This window comes from Phalacrocorax carbo, chromosome 5 (genome assembly GCF_963921805.1).
Source record: "Phalacrocorax carbo chromosome 5, bPhaCar2.1, whole genome shotgun sequence".
Classification (NCBI taxonomy): Eukaryota; Metazoa; Chordata; class Aves; order Suliformes; family Phalacrocoracidae; genus Phalacrocorax; species Phalacrocorax carbo.
The window spans coordinates 60,663,910-60,683,687 of record NC_087517.1 but is presented as its reverse complement, the minus strand read 5'-3'; the positions used below and the strand labels follow the sequence as shown (position 1 = coordinate 60,683,687).

The window sequence follows — 19,778 nt, the reverse complement described above, 5'->3', positions numbered from 1 at the left end:
AAGGGGGAGAAGTTACAGGAACTAATTAAACTCATCCTACAAAAAGTAATTTTTAAAAGCATATTTTACTCTATTATCCTGTGTTTTATGAGTTCCTTATAAAATTAGAAAGGTTCAAAGTGTTTCATTTGACAAAAATAATACAGTTAAATGTATTTTAATGAGAGGTCCTAACTCTCCAAAGGTTTATGTGCACACTACTTACATGAACTACCGATAGTTCCAAAATCTACCTTAAAATATTAAGACTAGCTGGATCTTGCTGAATGGACATTTTTGGAGTGTGCACACCACATAAATACCACTGTTGGGGAAGTTCAAAGGCAGACGGGAACAGCGAGGCTCACGCACCCCTACCTGCCAACCAACCGCAGCAGCAAAACCCTGTCCCAGTGCAGGAAGTGCAATACGAAGAGCCCATTTCTGCTTTCAATACCACCAGTATTTTACCTTCTGTAGCCCCAGCTGAGCACCTCAGAAATATGCAGTTTTGTCATCTCCTGCCAAAAGCACCCATATCACCAACTGGCAAAAATGGAGACATTACTATTTTCCTTCCTAGAAGACTGTAACATGGATTTGAGGCTACCTAATCTAGGGTGATTTTGGACAGAGCTCTTTCCCCAACACTCCACCCTGCAGTTGCTGCACTCGGCACAATCCAGGGATCAGAGGATCTATCTTTATTGCCCTCCCGTTTTATTGGGTCAAAATGCCAGAAGCGAAACATTAGTACATTTATTGCATTCATTTGGCTTATCTTTACAGGGATTTTTTTCTCTTTTTTGGAAGATGAGCTTCAGCATGGAAAAAAACACGTGCCTTCATTTTTCCTGGATGAATCTGCACACACTTGTCCATCCATCTTCTGTCTCTCGGATATATGTACTAATATTAGATTGGTGTATAAAAACCTTTCCATAGTTTGAAATTAAAACAATGGTATGAAAGACATCTGAAACTTATAGTCTGCTGTGCAACACGTTAAAGAAAGGCTGTATGCATTCAGTGTGTTAGAAGGTCAAGAGTTCCTTCGTTAATGCACAAAAGTTGTCAGGACTTTATTATTTGGGGCTTTTCTGAAGAGCTCTCCCAGGTGGCATTGGTCATATTTACATATGCTGACTTGATCTCAGAGCTTTTAAAAATTTATTTCTGAAAATTGTTATAAAAGTTGCATAATACAGAACAGTACCTCTAGAAACTTCCAGTTCCCTTGCACCACAGTTAGCTACCTGACGAAAACCTGCACGTCATCTGACAAAAAATGTTATACTATTTTTAATAAACAGATTATCCACCAGAAATCAGTCAAGTGCTTTAATCCAAAAATCTCCTCAAATAAAGCACAAAATGAACCCTCAAACATCCTTTGGAACTGAGACCATATTTGCTGTTTTCTTATCTGTCTTTCATTGTAATAAAAATGGGAGCGGGGGGGAACCACACCCAAAAGCCAGAAGAGATTGATTTCTTTCTGGTTTTTTTTTTGGCCAGTTGCTTAAATAATCAAAATGAAAACAAGATAAACCTTGCAGAAGGAATGTTGCCTAACTATCCCGGCCATGAATATGGTTGGCAGCATTCAAGTACCCTGCCTTTTTTTATAGGCTTACGCCTGTAATACTGAGATAATGCTTTAAGGCTATCCTTAAAAACTTAGCAAGATACCCAAAATAAAACCATGAAACAAAACAATTAATCCAGAAACAGAACTGGTGAACAGATATGAAGAAACAAAGGCACCAAGACTCTCACCTCCGAACACAGCAGAGACTAAGCAGAGACCAAGTCTTGCGAACCTTGTGAGTAGTGACACTAATGAGATTGCAATTGCAAGAAAAGAATTAATCCTCTACATCGTTTCAGGGTCAGGGGCTGACCATCCAGTAGAGGACTTGGCTACAGACCCAGGGTAAGGGATTTCTCATGCTTTATGGCATCCCAAGCATGCAGACGAGTTGGTCAACAACTATGGCTTTGCTTGTTAGTAAAATGCTTAAAAAAAAAAAAAAAGAGACAAAAAAACACTAACTACAGCCTGGTCTGTCTACAGAGATTAAATACTACACTGAACGTACAATTTTTAGCTAAAAAACAATTACAAGAATCTAATAAATCAGCTAAGCTTCCACTTCGAAACTGGCTTTTTAAAGTAAGTAGTGAGCCAAGTTATTCAGTGAAATGATCTTGAAATATTTTAAAGTATGTTCTAACATATATTTTTATATTAGGTAAATTATTAACCAATATCCAATTAAGACTTGGCATTTAGAATCCAGTACTGGGTAAATGAGCTCATACAGAACTAGCCATCAGGTCTGAGTCAGCATCCAGATTTTTAAACTATTATTTATTTATTTTTAAAGAGCTGAATCAGTTAATCCCACCATTCCTAACTTTCCTAAGCAGAATGACTATACAGTAGTGCATGGTGGCTAGAGCTGAGCTCAAAATGCAGTGCTGTACAAGGCGGCAGCAACTCTGGGCTACTGGAGTCTATTTTCTTCTAGCTCATCGTGCAATTTTCAAACCACTACATTTTCCAGCACTAGTATTCACAGCCACTAAACTAGTAAAGCCAAATACAGCTCCAAGGAGTGAGAACCTGATTTTTTTTTTTCCAGTTTATTTAGCTGCTCACTTGCATATACTAGTTTACCATAGGTAGACCATGCTTTTACTTGTTACATTTTTATTTACAATTTGAAAACCCTAGGAATTGACCAACAAGCCCCTCTTAGCAATGTGGCATCTGATGGAGTCAACAAGCAAGATGGATTTGAACAGTTCAAACAACTAGAATTAGAAAACGTATCTTTAGCGTAAGATTTTTTAGGAAAGTTTCTGATAGCAGGGAAAGTTAGCAGGACCTACAAACCAGGTCTGGCAGCAAATTGCACAGCAAAAATTAGCACCTCTAGTTCTTATTTCCAAAACCTTTTTGGCTGAAAACAAAGATGGTACGTAACAGACCTTATAACTGAAGGAAAGGGTCTTGAAAAATAAAAGTAAATATAAAAAGAAAGATTAAAAAGTATGCAAAGGAGCATGCTCCAAAGAGAGGGGCAGAGAGTTGAAGCCAAAATTTGGCAGCAAATTGCACACCACAAGGTATAATAACATCTTTTGCACCAACATCCAGTGCAACAGAAGTGAGATAAACGTACATAGATCAGTGTTTATTTACATGGCCACGTACTAATGATGCTGTTTTCACATTCCAGCCAGGGTGAAATTCAGAGGCACCTGCCTAAACAACACCGGCTGTGCTTGTTCTGCCACTATCAGGGCTGTATCTGGGCTGACAGGCAGTGAACTTCCTACCCCAGATGCCTACAGGCAAGCAGGTGACAGAGCAAGCCAGCCTGGCTCTTGCAGCCCCAGCGGCAGCCCCATGGGTCGTGACAGCCCTCACCTGTCAGGAAAGGCTTCCTAACCTATGCAATTATTTCCTACCTCACTAAGAAACAAACAAAGAGAAAAAGGAAAAAAATATCTGAGATAAATGCCTCTGCCTTCCACTGAGCACTTGCTGATCAGCATAACTTGTTATTAATGATCTGGGTGTGTAGTCCTTGGCAGGAAGCTCACGACCATCTCTTGCAACGTTTTCTAATCCAAGTTGCAATTTACCCTGGGGCAATTGTTTTATCTGAATTGTAAATCCAGTGAGGCTGGCAGAGAGTACTGGCAAGATGGGGAGGTGGACACCAATCACAGAGAGGAGTATTTGCTGTTGCACAGGTCCTTTTAAAGCTGCTCTTGTAACTCATTCAAAGGGGCAGTGGAGGTAAGCAACACAAGACTAAGTGTGGCATAACCACGTGGTTCCTTCTAAGTTAATATCTCAGTCAACAAATCCAGAGAGTGATGCAAGACAAGCAAGGTAGTATCTCTTGGCTGGTTTCTTAAGCAGAAGGAGGCATGACCTTGGGAAACACAAGCTGTTATTCAGGGCTGAAATAGGAGCAGTGAATGTCCAAAGCAAAATGCAAACTTTGAAAAAACTAATCAGAATTTTATCTTGCAGCATCAGCCAGACTATTAGAGAAGGTGAAATAAATAACAGTTGTGGCTGTGCTCCATGTAACTATGTAGTGTTCCTCTTTGGGTCTTCCCTAACATAGATTGGGTGAAGATATTTAAGCCTCTCCTACAGGTTATGTTCTTTAAAGCTCTGACCATTCTTGCTGCTCTGGTCTGGACTCAGTCTAGTTTATCTGCCTCTTGCCTATACCACGTGCTTCAAACTGGGCAAAATATTTTATCTGGGTTTTCACCTGCACCAACTAGATGGGACGGAAACTGCCCCAATCCCTGACACACTGCAGGCTGCCTCCAACAGGCTCCCAGAATCAGCGGCCATTGGGTCAGCCCTGTATGGACTCAGGCCCGGTGTGTAGTCTGTTATGAGCACTGGATCATTTTCTGCAGCATATTTCCAACTTTCCTTGGGTGTTGCACTTCTTCGTTAGAAGGGCCATAATTTTCTAGTAGGTTTTAGAAATGTTGTCCTTTCGAGTTCAGACCATTTCTTCAATCTTTCACGATTTTTTAAAATTCTAATCCTGTGTTTCAAAGCACTTGCAGCTCATTCCAGTTTGGTTATGGCTGTACCTCCTCAATCCAGCACCCAAATTTTTAATAAGTATGACAAACACCAGCCTACAACAGGAATCACTGAAATCCCACTTAATGTGTTTCCCCAGTCTGGCAGCGAACTATCGCTAGCACCACTGTAAGTACAGTTCTTCAGCTGCCTGCGTGACATAATTTAATGTAAACTATATTCACAAGTTTGCTCATTAAAGCAAGGGCTCTATGAAGGTCAAGTCAAAATTGCAACTTCTGCTTCCCTCAGACACGCTGCACCAACTTCTTTGTAAAGGAGGAAGATGCCTATATTGGGCTGTAGCATTCACAATCAATGCAAGATGTCACCATTGCCTACTTTGTCCCTCAAGTCTCATCTCCCAGTATGTACTGTAACAGGTCCACAGATCATATGTACTTCTGATTTAAAACTTCTGTGGATATGAAGTATAGCTCTTACGTCAGCTGAAATTATGTAATGCTTGCCCTTCTCTGCCATCACCCAGGGTCCAGAACAAAATGAAGACCCATTTGCCTACCTGCCAGACTGTCACAGGTCAAGAAGATTTGAAGCAAAATGAGGCCAGGTGCCAGGACAAGAGCTCTCAGTTGCAAAGGCTTTTTCCCCCCACAGAAATACGTGGTTCTCCCCCCTGCCAGGCTTGTTTCAAAATACAGCTTAAACTCACCCAAACATTCCCAACCTGAGGAAAAGGTTGAAAGACTGAAGAATTAGAAAACTAAAATAATGTCAGATTATGGTATCTACTCAGACTATTTTTCAATAAGCACTCTTCAGACATATAGGCTAAGACACAAATATCCTAGAGAGCTGAAATGGCAAACAGGTGTCTGTGTTACTTTGCCAAAACCTGTCTGTTTGCAGACACAAACAGATTTTCTGCTTAAATGTAGACATGTTAGGGAATGTGGGAATTTTGATAACTGACTGACACAAAATAATCCACTTTTAAACACTGTAGCAGAGAAAGTAAGGCAAATTAATCCAATTTCAAGGGCATAAAAGGGCAATTTCTACTTTGGCATGACAACAGATCCCAGTTAAACTTTTTTTTGACAACTCCATCACTGTCAAGGCCTTTTAGAGAGAAAATAAAAATAGAAGTTCTGTTATCTGCTTAAGACAATCAGCTTCTACTAAAATATTTTACATTTTCACTTCTTATACAGCATCTCTTAAAACTGTGGTATTTTACATTCTACTAAAAGCGTATTAAAAGCAATCTGCTCAAATGCCTAAAACTGAAAATAATGTAGAGTTAGATTTGTCAGCAGGAAGAGAAAAGAGAGCAACCACATCCCCAAAACCCCAGTTCTCAGGACAGACATGGGAACCTTGGGAAGGACCTGAACCGTAGGAGACAGGAAATTGCCTTATTGTCTGAAATCTGGTTTTTAGCAGCCAAGTGTTTAATCACTTCTTGGTAGCAAAAGATATGTATTTCCTCACTTATCAGTACACAGACATTATCAGAGTGAAACTGGAAACGTAGCTAACAACAAACCCGTAACAACCACATCTGGCACCATCAGGGCCTCTCTGAAGCCAGGAGAAAGGCCTAACCCGAGCAAAGCACTGGCATGGGCTGTGCACTGGGGGCCACGCAGGAGCACCCCTCGCCCCCCGCCACCACCACCCTGCCTGGCAGATGGACACACAGCCCAGCTGCTTCGCACAGTCAAACCCAAAAGCATTACAAAGCCACAGTTACGGCAACACTCCCTGTCGTAACCTTTTGTTTCATTCAAGTTTAAGCAAGCCATTCGTGGTGACAACAGTAGTGTTTTGTGTGAAAGTAGCTGGGTGTCACTCCCTGTGGGAATCTTTATAAAATATCTAGGAAATCAGGTCAGGGTGGGACAGTTCCCTTCTGTGGATTACTTGCAAAGCCATTAAGCATGGAAGAGAGAAACAGTACAGTGCTGTTAAAGTACAGATGTGAAGCTACTGTTATCTTGCAAGCCAAAAATTTTAAAATTCCCAAATGTCTGAAAAAGTCTTATTTAGGCTGTCTGATTACGTTACTTTGGCTGGGCTTCATTGCTTTTCATGACTGATAAATCTGAAAAATTGTGTGTTTGTGGAAGTGTCTGTAGGATAATAAAGTGATTTCATTACCAAGACACATGCCAAACATTTGCTTTTGCTGACATCATTTGGCCCAATCTGTTTAAAACACAGCTCAGAGAGTCAAATGCTTTTTCCTTCCAAAGAACCCTGTCTGCTGCGTGTCCTGTCACCACCCGAGCTTCTCCCCATACCTTCTCTAAAAATCCTTAGAGAAATGAATGCCTAGCCAATGATCAACAGCTGTGGTTTCCCTGCATGCTCATAGGTGATTTGCTGCTGCTCTCCTTGTCTCAAACAAATCTTCCTTGCCACTCATTCCCATTAGTCCCATATCTTCTACTACTTTGAAATAACTCTGTAAAGGTTACTTGTTAAAATTCTTAAAAAATAAGTTTACAGTGGAAAACCAGTGCAAGGCTTTAGGAGCCCTGTCCTACAAGGCAAAAGCAAAGCAGCATAGACACAAAAATAAATAGCTTGCCTTTCAAGTGTACCAAACACACCTAGGTGCCACTTAAAAAGTCAGAATACATAGTCCTTCATACCCCCAACACCTCAATAGGTTCTGAATTCTGCTATCCAAGCACTGTGTGTTTGGATTTAAAAAAAAATAAAAAAGACAGCTGAATGTCTTCTGAAAAGTCACCACCTTTCATTCTTTCATTCACTAAACTTCCTATAAATATGGTATTCCATTCTAGCTTCAAGATTTATGACCTTCACAGAAATGCATTTTTATTATAATAAGAGAATTAGCAATGCTATCTAATACATCTAAGATAAGGTTTGTGTGTTCATTATAAACCTAGATTATCAGCTTTGGAAATCTCCCCATTTCAATTATTGTTTTGAAGAGATTAGTATGTCCAGCAAAAGGGATGTGCCATCTGGATATTTGCTCTTTATAGAATAAACAGGTTAAAGTTTTCATTATAATAAGGATATTTTTGAGTTGGAGCACAACTGGCATTCCCTTCTTTTATCTTACAATTCAATTACTCTTAAAAAACCCAAATATTTCTCTCAAGGGACACAATCATGACACTTGAACACACAAACTCACTAGCTTCTGCACCAGTATATACAGCACAGGAGAAACCTGTCTGAAAATTGGAGAGGCCTCTGAAGGATCAACAAACACCAGAGGTTCAGGAGGAAGTCTAGCCACAATACCGGCAAGTTTATACATGCTGGATGATTTGCTTAATTAAGAGGCAAGTATTTGTTTAGCAGTACAGAGGAAGGTGGAGAGAGGGGAGAGGAAGACATCTAGAAGCCAACCTGCCTTGTTTACCGTGGGGGGCAAGACTGAAGGTTAGGATGTTTGTAAACAACTGAGGACTGGTAGGAAGCCAATTTCTCTCTAATAACAAGGAGACAGACCTGGTATCCAGTCCCCATCCTGATGATTACCCTATGGCTACGCACCATGGCAGCACCTCTCCCTTTCTCAGCTCTGTATGAAGGAGAGCACCAGGCGAAGTAGGTTTTATTAACTCCAGTATTCATTTGACAGCGTCTGGAAATTGAGACAATATGAAAAGGAGCGGAAGGGGTTTCGTAGGTAAAGACCATGCTGTTTTATCATTTGCGGGTACACCAGTGTGGTCAGTACAGGGAGAGGAGGCTCAGAGCCAGTGCTGAGTCAGTCACAAAACCTCTATCCCCATTTCTGACATAGGGCTCCTTTTCAGCTGACTCACACCCTGGCCCCCAACACCGCTCCCATCCCCTCTCAAGCCACACGTTCTCTGTAATGCAGCGTCCCACCAGAGGAGCCCATGGAGCCCTCCCTGCAGCAGAGATGCTAATGCCACCATGTCCAGGTAGGGCTGACAGCATATGACACTACTGCAAAGAGCCACTGTGTTTTTACACAGCCCTAGAAATGTGGTCATAAGTAATTTTAGTCATTCTCCTGCAATAAGTTTCCCAACAAGAGTTTTTGGAAGGGAACATGACCTAAAATAAAACAAGCTTTGAAAGGCCAAGTCCAGGAACGAAGAAAACAAGAGACACCAACAGGAACCGAGTTCAGGATCATTTCATTTGTTTTTCAGGAATCTATATGATATAGCTACAAATGCACCTATATATGTATTTTTATACACAGCACTCAAAACTTCTTAGCTCAGTTTTATTTACTTGCTTTATGCTAATGTTGTCCAGTTCGGCCTCAAAACCACTGCTCAAACTGTACAAGTCCTCTGCCCAGGAGCCACGGGGGTCTACAACAGAGACAATGCTCAGAAGACCAAAGCCGTGCAGAGGAATTTGCCATTGCCCTCCCCCAGTTCACACCACCATCATCTGAAAGCGAATATATCTAGAGAGAAATGCTAGAGTCTACCAAGACAGCTGATAATTACACATTAGCACTTTAAACAAAGTTTCCTTAGTCCTCCTCAAGTGTAAGCATGTGTTTTGTTAAAACAGCATGTATGTTTGAGGGGGAAAGACAACCCCACATTTGCATCCTTTAGAGAATCAACACCTCCCTTCAGAGTGAGTCTGGGGTGTTTTCATGTGCAGCAATCTCTGCTCTCTTCAAGCATGAATCTAGTCATGGGAGAGCCAGAATTTCAGGTGCACAGCATGAGCCAGGTCCTGCCCTCTGGTACATATACATACATATCTCAAACATCAGTGGGAGCCTCATTTATATGTGCATGCACATATCTGTATCATTTACACAGGTAAATTGCCAGTAAATCAAGTAAGGAATCTACTCCATACAGAGAGGTTCAAATAAATGTTTAAACAGTCACATATATCTTTAAAAGCCTATTGAATATACTCTGCAACTAGCTGGATGAATTCTTGTTCATCATTGTATTATGTTTTGCATGTTCAAAAATCTGGAGAGACATTCAAGCTGCTAGCATGGTGAACATCATATATTAAACCTTTAATCTTCTTCAGTTGTCTATCTTTCATTCCATGAAGAAGCAAGGACGCTACTCTGCATTGATTCGTAAAAGATGAAAATGAGAGACAAACTTTGCCAGGATAACAAAGTTGTGCTCTTTTCCTAGATGTATTTGCAAAAATCACAGTACAATTTCTAGAATTTTGGCTACTTAAGACAAACTTCTGTTTCTCTCTAATACTGGTAAACTGTGCAAATGCCAGCTACAGAAACAGCTATTTTGAACAGTACTCTCTCCCATTTTACGAGTTTGCAATGGAAGGAAGCCTGTGTTTGATACAGATTTAACATACAGATGGACTCCTACAGTTTCAAAAAAAGTTTTTCTGCCCCAATTTTGTGCATGTTTTTCTGCAGTGCCTTTTGTTTTTTCTTCTACAAAGAATTAAAGGGAAAACAAAGTCTATAGTAAGGCAACTCTGAAATAGCAGTGGGTTTGAACTTCTTGAAAATTGTTCAACTGGTTTTATTCATCCAGCTTAAAATCGTATCATTGTAGAAACTTTGAAAGCCATATTTGGCAATGTTCTTCAAGAGCAGTTAAGACACAGGATTATTGTTATTTAGTTGGAGTGGAACATTCTGTATGTACAAAACTTGTGTATGTTGTAATGAATAACTAAATAATAATAACTAAATGCATAACTAAAGTGTATAAGCACAAAAATCAACAAGTACAACATTCAGTTTTTAACTACCGTGCAAAAAAATGAACAGTTTTAGGGTGATGGAGCAGGTTCTTGGTGTGTTTAAAAAAAAAAAAGACCATGAATAGTTTAGATCCCAACTGCATTTTATCTCCTTTACCTCCTCGAAAGATTGGGAAGATTGCAAGAAACCAGACAGAATACAAAGACGTATCTGAGAACTGTGAGCTGCAGACTCAGCTACAGAGCTCATGGCCACAAGTCATATTTTTTTTTAAATCATGCCTACTAGCAACCTTGGCTCTGTTTACAGAGCTGCAATTGCAAAAATCCACTTAGCTCATTTTGTGATCCTGCTTTAACAAGTAAGATTCTTTTTTACTCCAGGCTGATCTACTTCAACCAGTCCCCAGGCAGCTCCACAGAGGTAAGTGCTGGGCACCACTGTCAGCATTTTGCCTAGTAACTCCTGTTTGCCTGCTTCAATACTAAAAACGGTAGCTGGCATAACATGCAGGAAAGACAAACTTAAAATCACCAGTTGCACCAAAGGAAAATCGCGTTATGTATATTGTAGCCTAATCTCTCTGCACTAGCATTTTGTTTGGACTGCCAGCATTTCTGAGAATTCCTTATCTGTAAGTGGGGCTGTCAGACTACACCACCGCAACAATCAGGGAGTCCGCTGTCTTCTCGCAATGTGTCTCCTCTCATTCATGTTGCATAGATAGGCTTTCACAGCAGACTCTGATTCACATGTGAGGAATGCTTGCTAGATATCCCTACAGAGCCTGCAGACTGTGGTTACTGCTTTCATTTGCAGCAATCTGAACAGTCATGTTTCTCTTGTTAAATCAGTGATGACACAGTGAAGTGCAGGTCTGGGCATGGTCCAAGTTCATAAGGGACATCTACAAGTAGTTAACAGAATAGCTGCACACACACTGTTCATATATAGACATTCTATATTAACTTGCAATTTGATCATATGCACATTATAGGTATGTCCATTAATTTCTGCAAATATTTACACCATGCTGCTAAATCTTTACTGTTAAAGAGCAGTAATAACTGTACTTTCAATGCTGCTGAAGGTGTTGATTATCCTCTTGCTTGGCAACCTTGTAAAGCTTTACACAGGCTGTATTTTATATACCAACTGATTTCCACGAGTCTTCACCATATATAAAAATTAATCACTTTGCTTAAGAACTTTGCAGAACCAGACCTTGTCTTTGTAACGTCACACTTGAGAGAGGAGGACTTAATTTTTCTGTTTCACATAGGTCTTAAAAACTGTGGAGTATCTCCTACAATTTGTTAATCATCAGACACTTTCTCATTCTCCTTTCCTTCCCTGTCTGTTTTCATCACAAAGATGCTCAATGACATATGTTCAAGGCCTTTTCAAAAGAACAAAAGGAAGGAAGGAAGCACAGGTCAAAAAGGGAAATGAAAGAAGAAAACCAGAGGCTGTCAGGAAAGCAGTGCAAATAGCTGTAATGGCATTCTTCATTTTCTGAAGAAAACTTTAGTAGGGACATTTATCTTAGAAAAAAGTTAATAATCATGAGGAGCTGATTAAAAATGAATAAATAAAAACACAGGCCTCTATATGGACTGAAGGTAACATGGTGTTCTTCTCCCTGGAGCTTTCAAGAAGTTTGAAGGCAATGACGTAAACAAGAAGAAAGAGACTTTCAACACTGCTTGTCTACGGAGTCCATAAACTAACACTGCAGTGATAGTTTTAATTAGTATGTCCTCCACAGTTTGGTGTCTAGTTACTCCCCCATGTGTCCCTGCTCTCTGTTCTACCTCTACACTGTCAAGTAGCTTCTTAAAACTTACCCTTCTTGAGGGAACTTATAGATATCACTTGGCAGTAAATAAGTGAACTGCTCTGAGATAAAGCTATTAAAGATATTCTGTGACAGATGAAACAAGTGACATGAACTAGAGTATTTTGTACAGCTTTATCAACAAGATTTATACCAACATTCAGTGGTTCTCTATCAAAATATGGTATTGCATGCTCTGCTGAAGAGAAGAACATTTCCTGTCCTTTCCATGACACAATCTCCTTCAGTAACTGCCACATAGCAATCATTCATATTGTGCTTGCGAAAAAGCAGTTACAGGCAAGTATTCAAATCCTTAAATAGTGCAAGATTTTCTTTTGCTGTTGTTTAGCAACTAGAGCCAATGTCTCTGTGACAAAGATGGATCCCCAGACCTCCAAGCAGCACTTTCCAGAGAACAGTTTAGGAACTGCTATCAAAACACATTTGGCCAGCCCTGGTCCCTTACAGCACGCACCAAGCAGCAAACTGAGGAACCTGCTGAATATACTATGATTTGCACCTTGCAAAACCCTGTTTAATAGAGCAACTAGTTCTTGTGAGCTGGGAATGAATGAAGCCTACTGCCTCATGAGTTTACATCTTATGCCTGATTGACACTGATGTCTGAAGAGGGCAGAAAACTTTTCTGCCATGACTGAGGCAGACTGTAAAGCAGGGTGCTTTGAAGACCACTCTTACATGGTGTGTTTCCACAACACCTGCAGAACAAAAGTACCTGAAAATTTGTCCACATCAGTCAGTATCAGCCAGTTTCAAAAAGTATATTAAAGGGAGGGTTACACAAATGGATGCATGGCACATGATGGTATAAACCTTGCTTCTGCAGAAAAACAAGTTTGAAAGATCTTAAGCTGTGAAATACAAACTGAACTTCTCCACTTACCTTAGTGTTCACACAAGATTTTCCACGTTTATACTCTTTGTGACTTGCTCTTTTATCAAGCTTGTTCCACAAAGCTTTGGCTTTCCACGTGGTCACTCTTGACTTCAGTTTGGTGTAAAAGTTTCTATTGTCCAAAGGATCTAATTCAAGTTGGCGAGTGAGAATATTAAAGGCCTGAATGGTACCTTTGCACGTTGATGCTTGTACAAAGTTTTCAAATATCTGGCCAGCTTGACTGTATTTTTCATCATCGTTTTCCCCCATGTTCTGAGAGACGTGTTTGAAAAGGATTAAGCTGGAGCTCTTGTGCTGGGGTACAAGTGATCAACACTACCAAGTATTTCCAAGCATGTTATTCCTAGAAAAGACAAACACAGGTCATGTTAAAGCAGGGTCTGCCTAACAAAATTAAACCCACAAACTGTATACCCAACATGAACATAAAAACACAGCATATGGCCACTGGATAACCCGGTACAAAAATGTAGTAGTGGCATCCCAGACAAGTGTTACAAGTAAACATAACATACTTGTGCTGCCATGACAGGTACTTCACAAAGACTGTCATAAAAACCCTATGAATTCAAGCCTACTGCTTCAAGAACAACAAGGTTTGCCGAGACCCTGATGATTTCTTTATATTTTGTTCAGTAATAACTGCTAGGTAACAGATGAAGAGAAAACAAACGTCTGGATGCTTTTCCCAAGCAGAATTTATGTCACAGCAAGTACATGCCTGGTAACATTTTGGTCTTAAGAATTCTTAGAAACCTGCAATCAAAAGTCAACACTATTTGAGGGAGTTCTCTCGCATTGCACAAGCTAGGGCCAAGACAGCAACTCAGCCAAGGCAATTTAGAATTAGCACAATCACTTGCCATGAGCAAATGCACAAAACAGGCTAAGCAGAAACATTGTCACAAGTTACACTACAACTGAAGAAACAGAAACAAATAACCACAGAGAGCTCCCTTTTTCTAAAACTCTTGCCAAAAGGAGAAAAGGTTTGGTGCTCTAGTGCACAGAAAGGAATTCTATCTCCATGTCTCCACATGTTAAATGCTGAAGTTACGTGTCTGGAATCTTACCTTGTCATGTGCTGGTGATATAAAGTAATGATGTTTGGCCCACTAAGCCCCACTGGCTTTTCCCAGTAACATGATCACTGTCAAACTGTGCCTGATATTCCAGATAAATACCCTTCCATTCTGTAAGAGCAATGCTATTCTAAATTAGCTTAAGTTTGCAAGAACTAAAATACTTCCATTGTGGCACTCCCTTATCCTTCTTTAACCTTGCTCTCACTTTCTAATGGGGAGTGTCTTAGAGTCAGCCAAGGTCCACAGAAAATATCCAAGTGGCTTTCATATTTTCCAAGAAAATTGTTACAGGTTATGTATAAACTTGTCCTCAGAAGAGGGCCTACCTACCTGGACCCAAGTCCAGAGATTTAAGTAATGTATTCTTTTTCTCACTATTAAAGAATTATCTACCAGTCCAAGAAATCAAAAACTAAATCAATGCTTGCCTAACCTCCCACATAATTAGTTATTTTGCTTGGAACATCGTCTGTTGGCTGATAGTTTTAGAATAAATTGTTAGAAAGGCCTTTGAAGTTATGCTTTTTAATTTAACACTATTCACAAACTATTCATTCTCTGCTTGCATTTCCTTCAAAGAAGGAAAGAGAAAACATAACCAGTGTATTTAAGTAAAGAAGAGACCTACCATCTCTTACAATCCTCTAATACAGAAAAATATTATGCAACTTATTAAAGAGATCCCATGGGGAGATATAAGGAAGCATTTGGAATACTCACATTCCCTGGCTGCACTCAAAATAAATAACCTTTGTGTGCACATCATCAGTCTGTTGTTGGTTTATGGGTAAAATAAATTGGCAATGTTGAGAGTTTGTACATTTTCTTAGACCAAATGTCATGATTAAATATTTGGTGCCAAGAATAAATCAGGAAATTTTTGTTTTCCCCTCTGAATACTTCATTTATAGTGCGCTCTATGCCCTTCTCTGAAGAGCTTTGTGGCTTTGTGAAGTACAAGCACAAACATTTTATATGTCCCAACTTCCAGAGGTCTAATTTTTCAAGAAACTGAGTGCCGTGAACTCCCATTGACTCAAAAGATGTCGAGGACATCCAGCACCTTTCCAGGTTCAAGTCTGCAATGATTAATGAGCAAACCCCTCCAACAATTGCGTGCTGGCAGGAGGGAGCCCAGCGACCTTGGCTGCCCCAGGGCAGGTGCGAGGGCGGCCCACCACGACCCTCACCACCCCCGGCTTTGGGAACGCAGAGCTATAGAGCAGTTTTTGGGTCAGTCTAAAACCAGCCAATAGATCCAGAAGTTCCTAGGGGAAGGGGAAAGACAGAGGACTGCCATGCAGAGAGGCTGATGTATGCATCGGCTTAACCTTTACACACGAGCGCTGTTACAAGGGGAAGGCAACACAGGGCAACTAAAGATAACAGCACAAATTAAGATGCTGCAATACAGCTTAAACAGCTTGATATATACGCACTCCAGGATTCGAGACCCATTGAAAAAAGGAATTAAAATCAAAGATAAACACTTATTTTACCCGACTTCCGTACTTGCCTGAGATATTTTTTATCACAGAAAAGACAGTGGTTTTTTTTCTCTTGAAATAATTATGAATAGCTTCTTGGTGAATGGGGAAGTGTCAGTGAAACATTCCATTTTGGACATTTCAGCTAAGGGAGTGGCAGCCAGATTAGGTTTCCTTCATCACTGTAAACTCACATCGCTATGCCTCAGTGCTATCAAAGACTTTGACCGACCTAATAGTGATAAAACAATACTTCCTCTCCATTGTTTTCCTTAGCTCACCACAAGACTGTTATCATGTTCATATAACACAGATATCTTTAAAAGTTAGCTCTGGCATAATTGATAAGTGAGTCTGATCACAAGCTCTTTAATTTAATATCTTTTCTGCTCACAGAGAGGAGATTTTTATAGCCTCAGCTGTTTCCATCCGGCAAGGAAGGGAGGAAGATAAAAGCTCAAAGAATAGAACCATATCTTAACCAACCAAGGAAGAAAAGCAGCATGTGCCAGGGCTGATAACAGTGAGAAGACAGAAGGGGTGGTCGGCAGGAGCTACTGCAGGCAAAGGGAAGGGGAGGAAAACGTTTTTAGTGCAATGGAAATGAGCGGAAGTAGGGGTTGCACATGCATGCGCACCCACAAACACACACAGAGCAGGCCCCACTTCCTCTACCTTTCCACTGGGGAAGAGAGCAGCTGGGAAGGACAGCCAGGACACCTTCCCCACCCTTAACACTTCCCTCCTCCAACACCACAAAGTCAGGACTGAGACCATTCTTTCTGGGCACAAAATTTTCTACTCACGAACTTCCAAAACACTCCCATCTTGTCCACACTGAAAAACTGTGGAGTGGTATCTCAGCAGAGACATTTTCTCACCAGCAAAGCATTTCTCCTTGCTGTGTCAGAGGTCATGTTCTCCAAAAAAGCCACATTTTGTGGTCAGAAAGGCAGGATGAGACAGGAGACTCTGGTTACTGGGGTTTCTGGCTTGCTGGAAACACCACATTTTTGTCTTTTTTTTTTTTTTTTTTTTTTTTTGGCATGAACAGTGTTGACAGATGACAGAGAACAAGATGGTGCTCTAAGTATATGCAGCTCATGGAAAAGTATGCGTTTTTCTCTGGGGAGTTACCAATATTTCACAGCAGTATTGCACATAACTCACTAGAAACAATGCAATAAGGACAAGAAGTTCAACAGAGTAATTCTTAACTATAATTAAAGTTTCCTATTCTAGAACTGTCTCAAAGACTTCAGAAGAAATGCATAAACTGATTATCTGTAGCGGAAGAAAACCCAGTGTTTAGGGAAACACTTGAGTTCTTAGAGTATTATAATTTACTCTTTTTCTTCCTTCATCATACAGATCACTCTAGGGATGAAATACAGATCTGAAAGTCTCATCAAGGTGAGCATTGACACTGAAACTGCAAACCACACTTTTCAAAGTAACCATTGAACTTCCTCTGAAAACACAAACAAATTAAGTTCATTTGAAACTTTACTTAAGTGCTACAAATCCCAATAAAAATTTGGGTGACAGAAAGAAAGAATTAGAGAGCAGGAAACAGCTTGGACAAATGGTTCTTTTGAGTCAGAACTGAGGCATCCCTGGGTTAGATTCACAGCTAACAAGAATTGTCATTTTAGGTCCCACACATGATGTATCAAGCACATACAAGTATTTGGCCTTCCACGCAGCTTACTGTGGTATTACAGAAGTCTCTGGAGGGCTCCCAGACACAAAGTGCAGACACTGCGAAGAAGTAGTGTTGCATTTTGATGATCCCTTCTACTGTACTAAGTCAGCCCAACCTCCTTTCTGCCTCCAGTTGGGGGCAAACAGGAATGTCAGATCAGAAAATCTGAGAAGTACCATTTGTGCCTGGTGGCTACCCAAGGAAAAAGATCTTATTACAACTTAAAGGAAAGCAATGGAAAAGGGACAGAGAGAAAGTAAAAATTAAAGCAACAGTGCACGTACAGATGCATACATATGAAAGCAAATGCCTGTAGTCTTGGCTGATATTTCCTGTCAGTGAAACAAGCTCTGTTACCGCAGATGATTTTGAGAATACTGAAAAAAATGCCTCCACTGTCAGGGTAATTCTGTTAATTATCACTAGTTAAATGGATGTATGGAGCTGGTTCATGTCTGCACATGAAGCCTTTCAGCATAATACAGCAAGCAATAAAGTTGACATATAGGAGTCATTAAATGAAAATAACTTAATTTTTTGACAGGAGTACCTTGCGAACTGCTTGTCAGCATTGTTCTGAGGTAGTATACTCAAAAAGCTTTTTTGGCTTAGTTGTCCCACTAGAGAGAGAACAACCCTAATTTTAATTCAAACTTACAGCAATGAAGTATTTCCTTAGTCCCCTAATGCTCTGTTTCTAATATTTGAGAGCATGTTCCTTGGGGAGATTGGAAAAGAATTAAATTCCTCACACTTCAATACCACTAATCTTGATTCCATTTTCAATACAGCCCTAATTCTGCCATGTTTACCAAGAATAAATTCTTTTAATAAGACTTTAGTTTGGCATGCAGGATACAATACTTTTATTGTTTGCTTAAGGTTGGAAACAACAGAAATGAAAGGCTGGATTCTGCAGCATCTGTAGTAACCATTTATTGTGACCCTTCCTCATCATCAGTAAAAACTACAGTATCTCTGCTGTCTCTTCCCTGACATAACTGTCTAAAATCTCAATACCATTACAATAAGTGAAACTTGCAAGTGAGACTGTGTTACAGGACCTTCTAGGTTTTTCAGCTTAGTTTCTACTCACATTAGGCACTTTGTTTTCATGGTGACCATTTTAAATATAGAAATATTTCTATCTGGAGGAAACAGTTTTTTGGTGGTTTGGTTTCTTTGCATGTTTTCCTACAGCTGACATAAAAGGAAGAAAATTTTATAAATGTGATTCTGGTAACAACTGAAGCTTTCCCTTGCTTTGCTTATAAAACTGTTTAAAAAACACAGAAGTACGTTTGCCTAAAATACATTTTTTCTATTGGTGACAAATAGAAAACACATTTCTTAAGGCGCACAATCCTAACAGAAACATCAATGAAGAGAAATTGCTTCTGAACAAAGCCTCGCAAACAGTCTCTTTATAAAACAGCCAGATTACTTTTCTGTATTTTTATAAAAAGCTGACTTCCACAGAACTCCTGCAAAATAACTTTTCAGGCCAAGTATGGAATTCAAAACAGTTCCTACTGAGAGACTCTGTGCCTATGAACTTACAAGGTTACCGTACACGCTATCGGCTTGTTTTGCTGAAGTTATACGAGACATTTCAAACATAAGCCTTCCAACAAGTGCTGCTGTGCTGATTTAACCTGCTACATCTGGAATCATCCCACAATAAAATATAGCTGGAAACATGTGCACAAGTACACTAATACTTTGCAGTCAATATTTTATATATGTTTACAGGAAGCATAAAATAAAATGACCTGTCTGTAGGATTTTATCTGCCACACAAAGTCACATTCCACGCATTTTAAAAGCGGAAGGCTTTAAAAATAGTCCAGTTTGTTTCTTGGTATTACCGGTCTGAGCTTTCCAGTTTTACTGTGGGAATATACTAAGACACTGACAGTAAAATGAGATCAACCACATCAGCCAGCAGCTTGCATGTGTCTCCATTCATGCAGATGTACAGTGTTGGCATGAGCAAAGCATGGGATGCCGCCCAGGGGTCCACACCCACCATCGCAGAGATGGGGGCGCAGACGTCTGCCCCTGCCGCAGTCACTGGTGGGCCCAAGCCACGTTGCACTAGCTTTGCCATACGGCCACTCTTGAAACCCAGATTTCAGGTAACACAGAACAGAAAACTGGCAATCACAGGGTTCACACCATTCTGCCGCCTGCCCAGGAAGTCCTGTCCTGTGAGCATCGCTAAAACCCCCGGATACTCATTTTGCGAAGCACAAGCACAAGTATTTCAAATTAATGATAATGCAGAGTTCTCCAGGCATCTGTATGCAGCATATACTTAAACTACTCATCAAAAATACTGAACGGGAATATCAATGCGTTTCTGAAGAGTTCTAAAACAGAAATTTTCTTTAAAGCAATAGTGTTTTATCTATACTGCTGAAAATTGTAACTCTAAACCTGAGTCCGATGGTTTTGAGGAAAAATGTCTCTAG

The 19,778-nt window shown here is 40.1% G+C and overlaps 1 protein-coding gene across 5 annotated transcripts in view; it reads right to left on the bottom strand.

The window, feature by feature from the left end:
* The window catches only part of MICAL2 (microtubule associated monooxygenase, calponin and LIM domain containing 2), a 131,132-nt gene that overhangs the window by 94,110 nt on the left and 17,244 nt on the right, over positions 1-19,778 (bottom strand). For all 5 annotated transcript variants that reach the window (XM_064452732.1, XM_064452733.1, XM_064452734.1 and 2 more), the window contains exon 2: positions 13,013-13,370. In XM_064452732.1, the coding sequence (XP_064308802.1) occupies positions 13,013-13,276 (264 nt within the window). In that variant the 5' untranslated portion in view covers positions 13,277-13,370. The remainder of the gene's footprint in view (positions 1-13,012; positions 13,371-19,778) is intronic.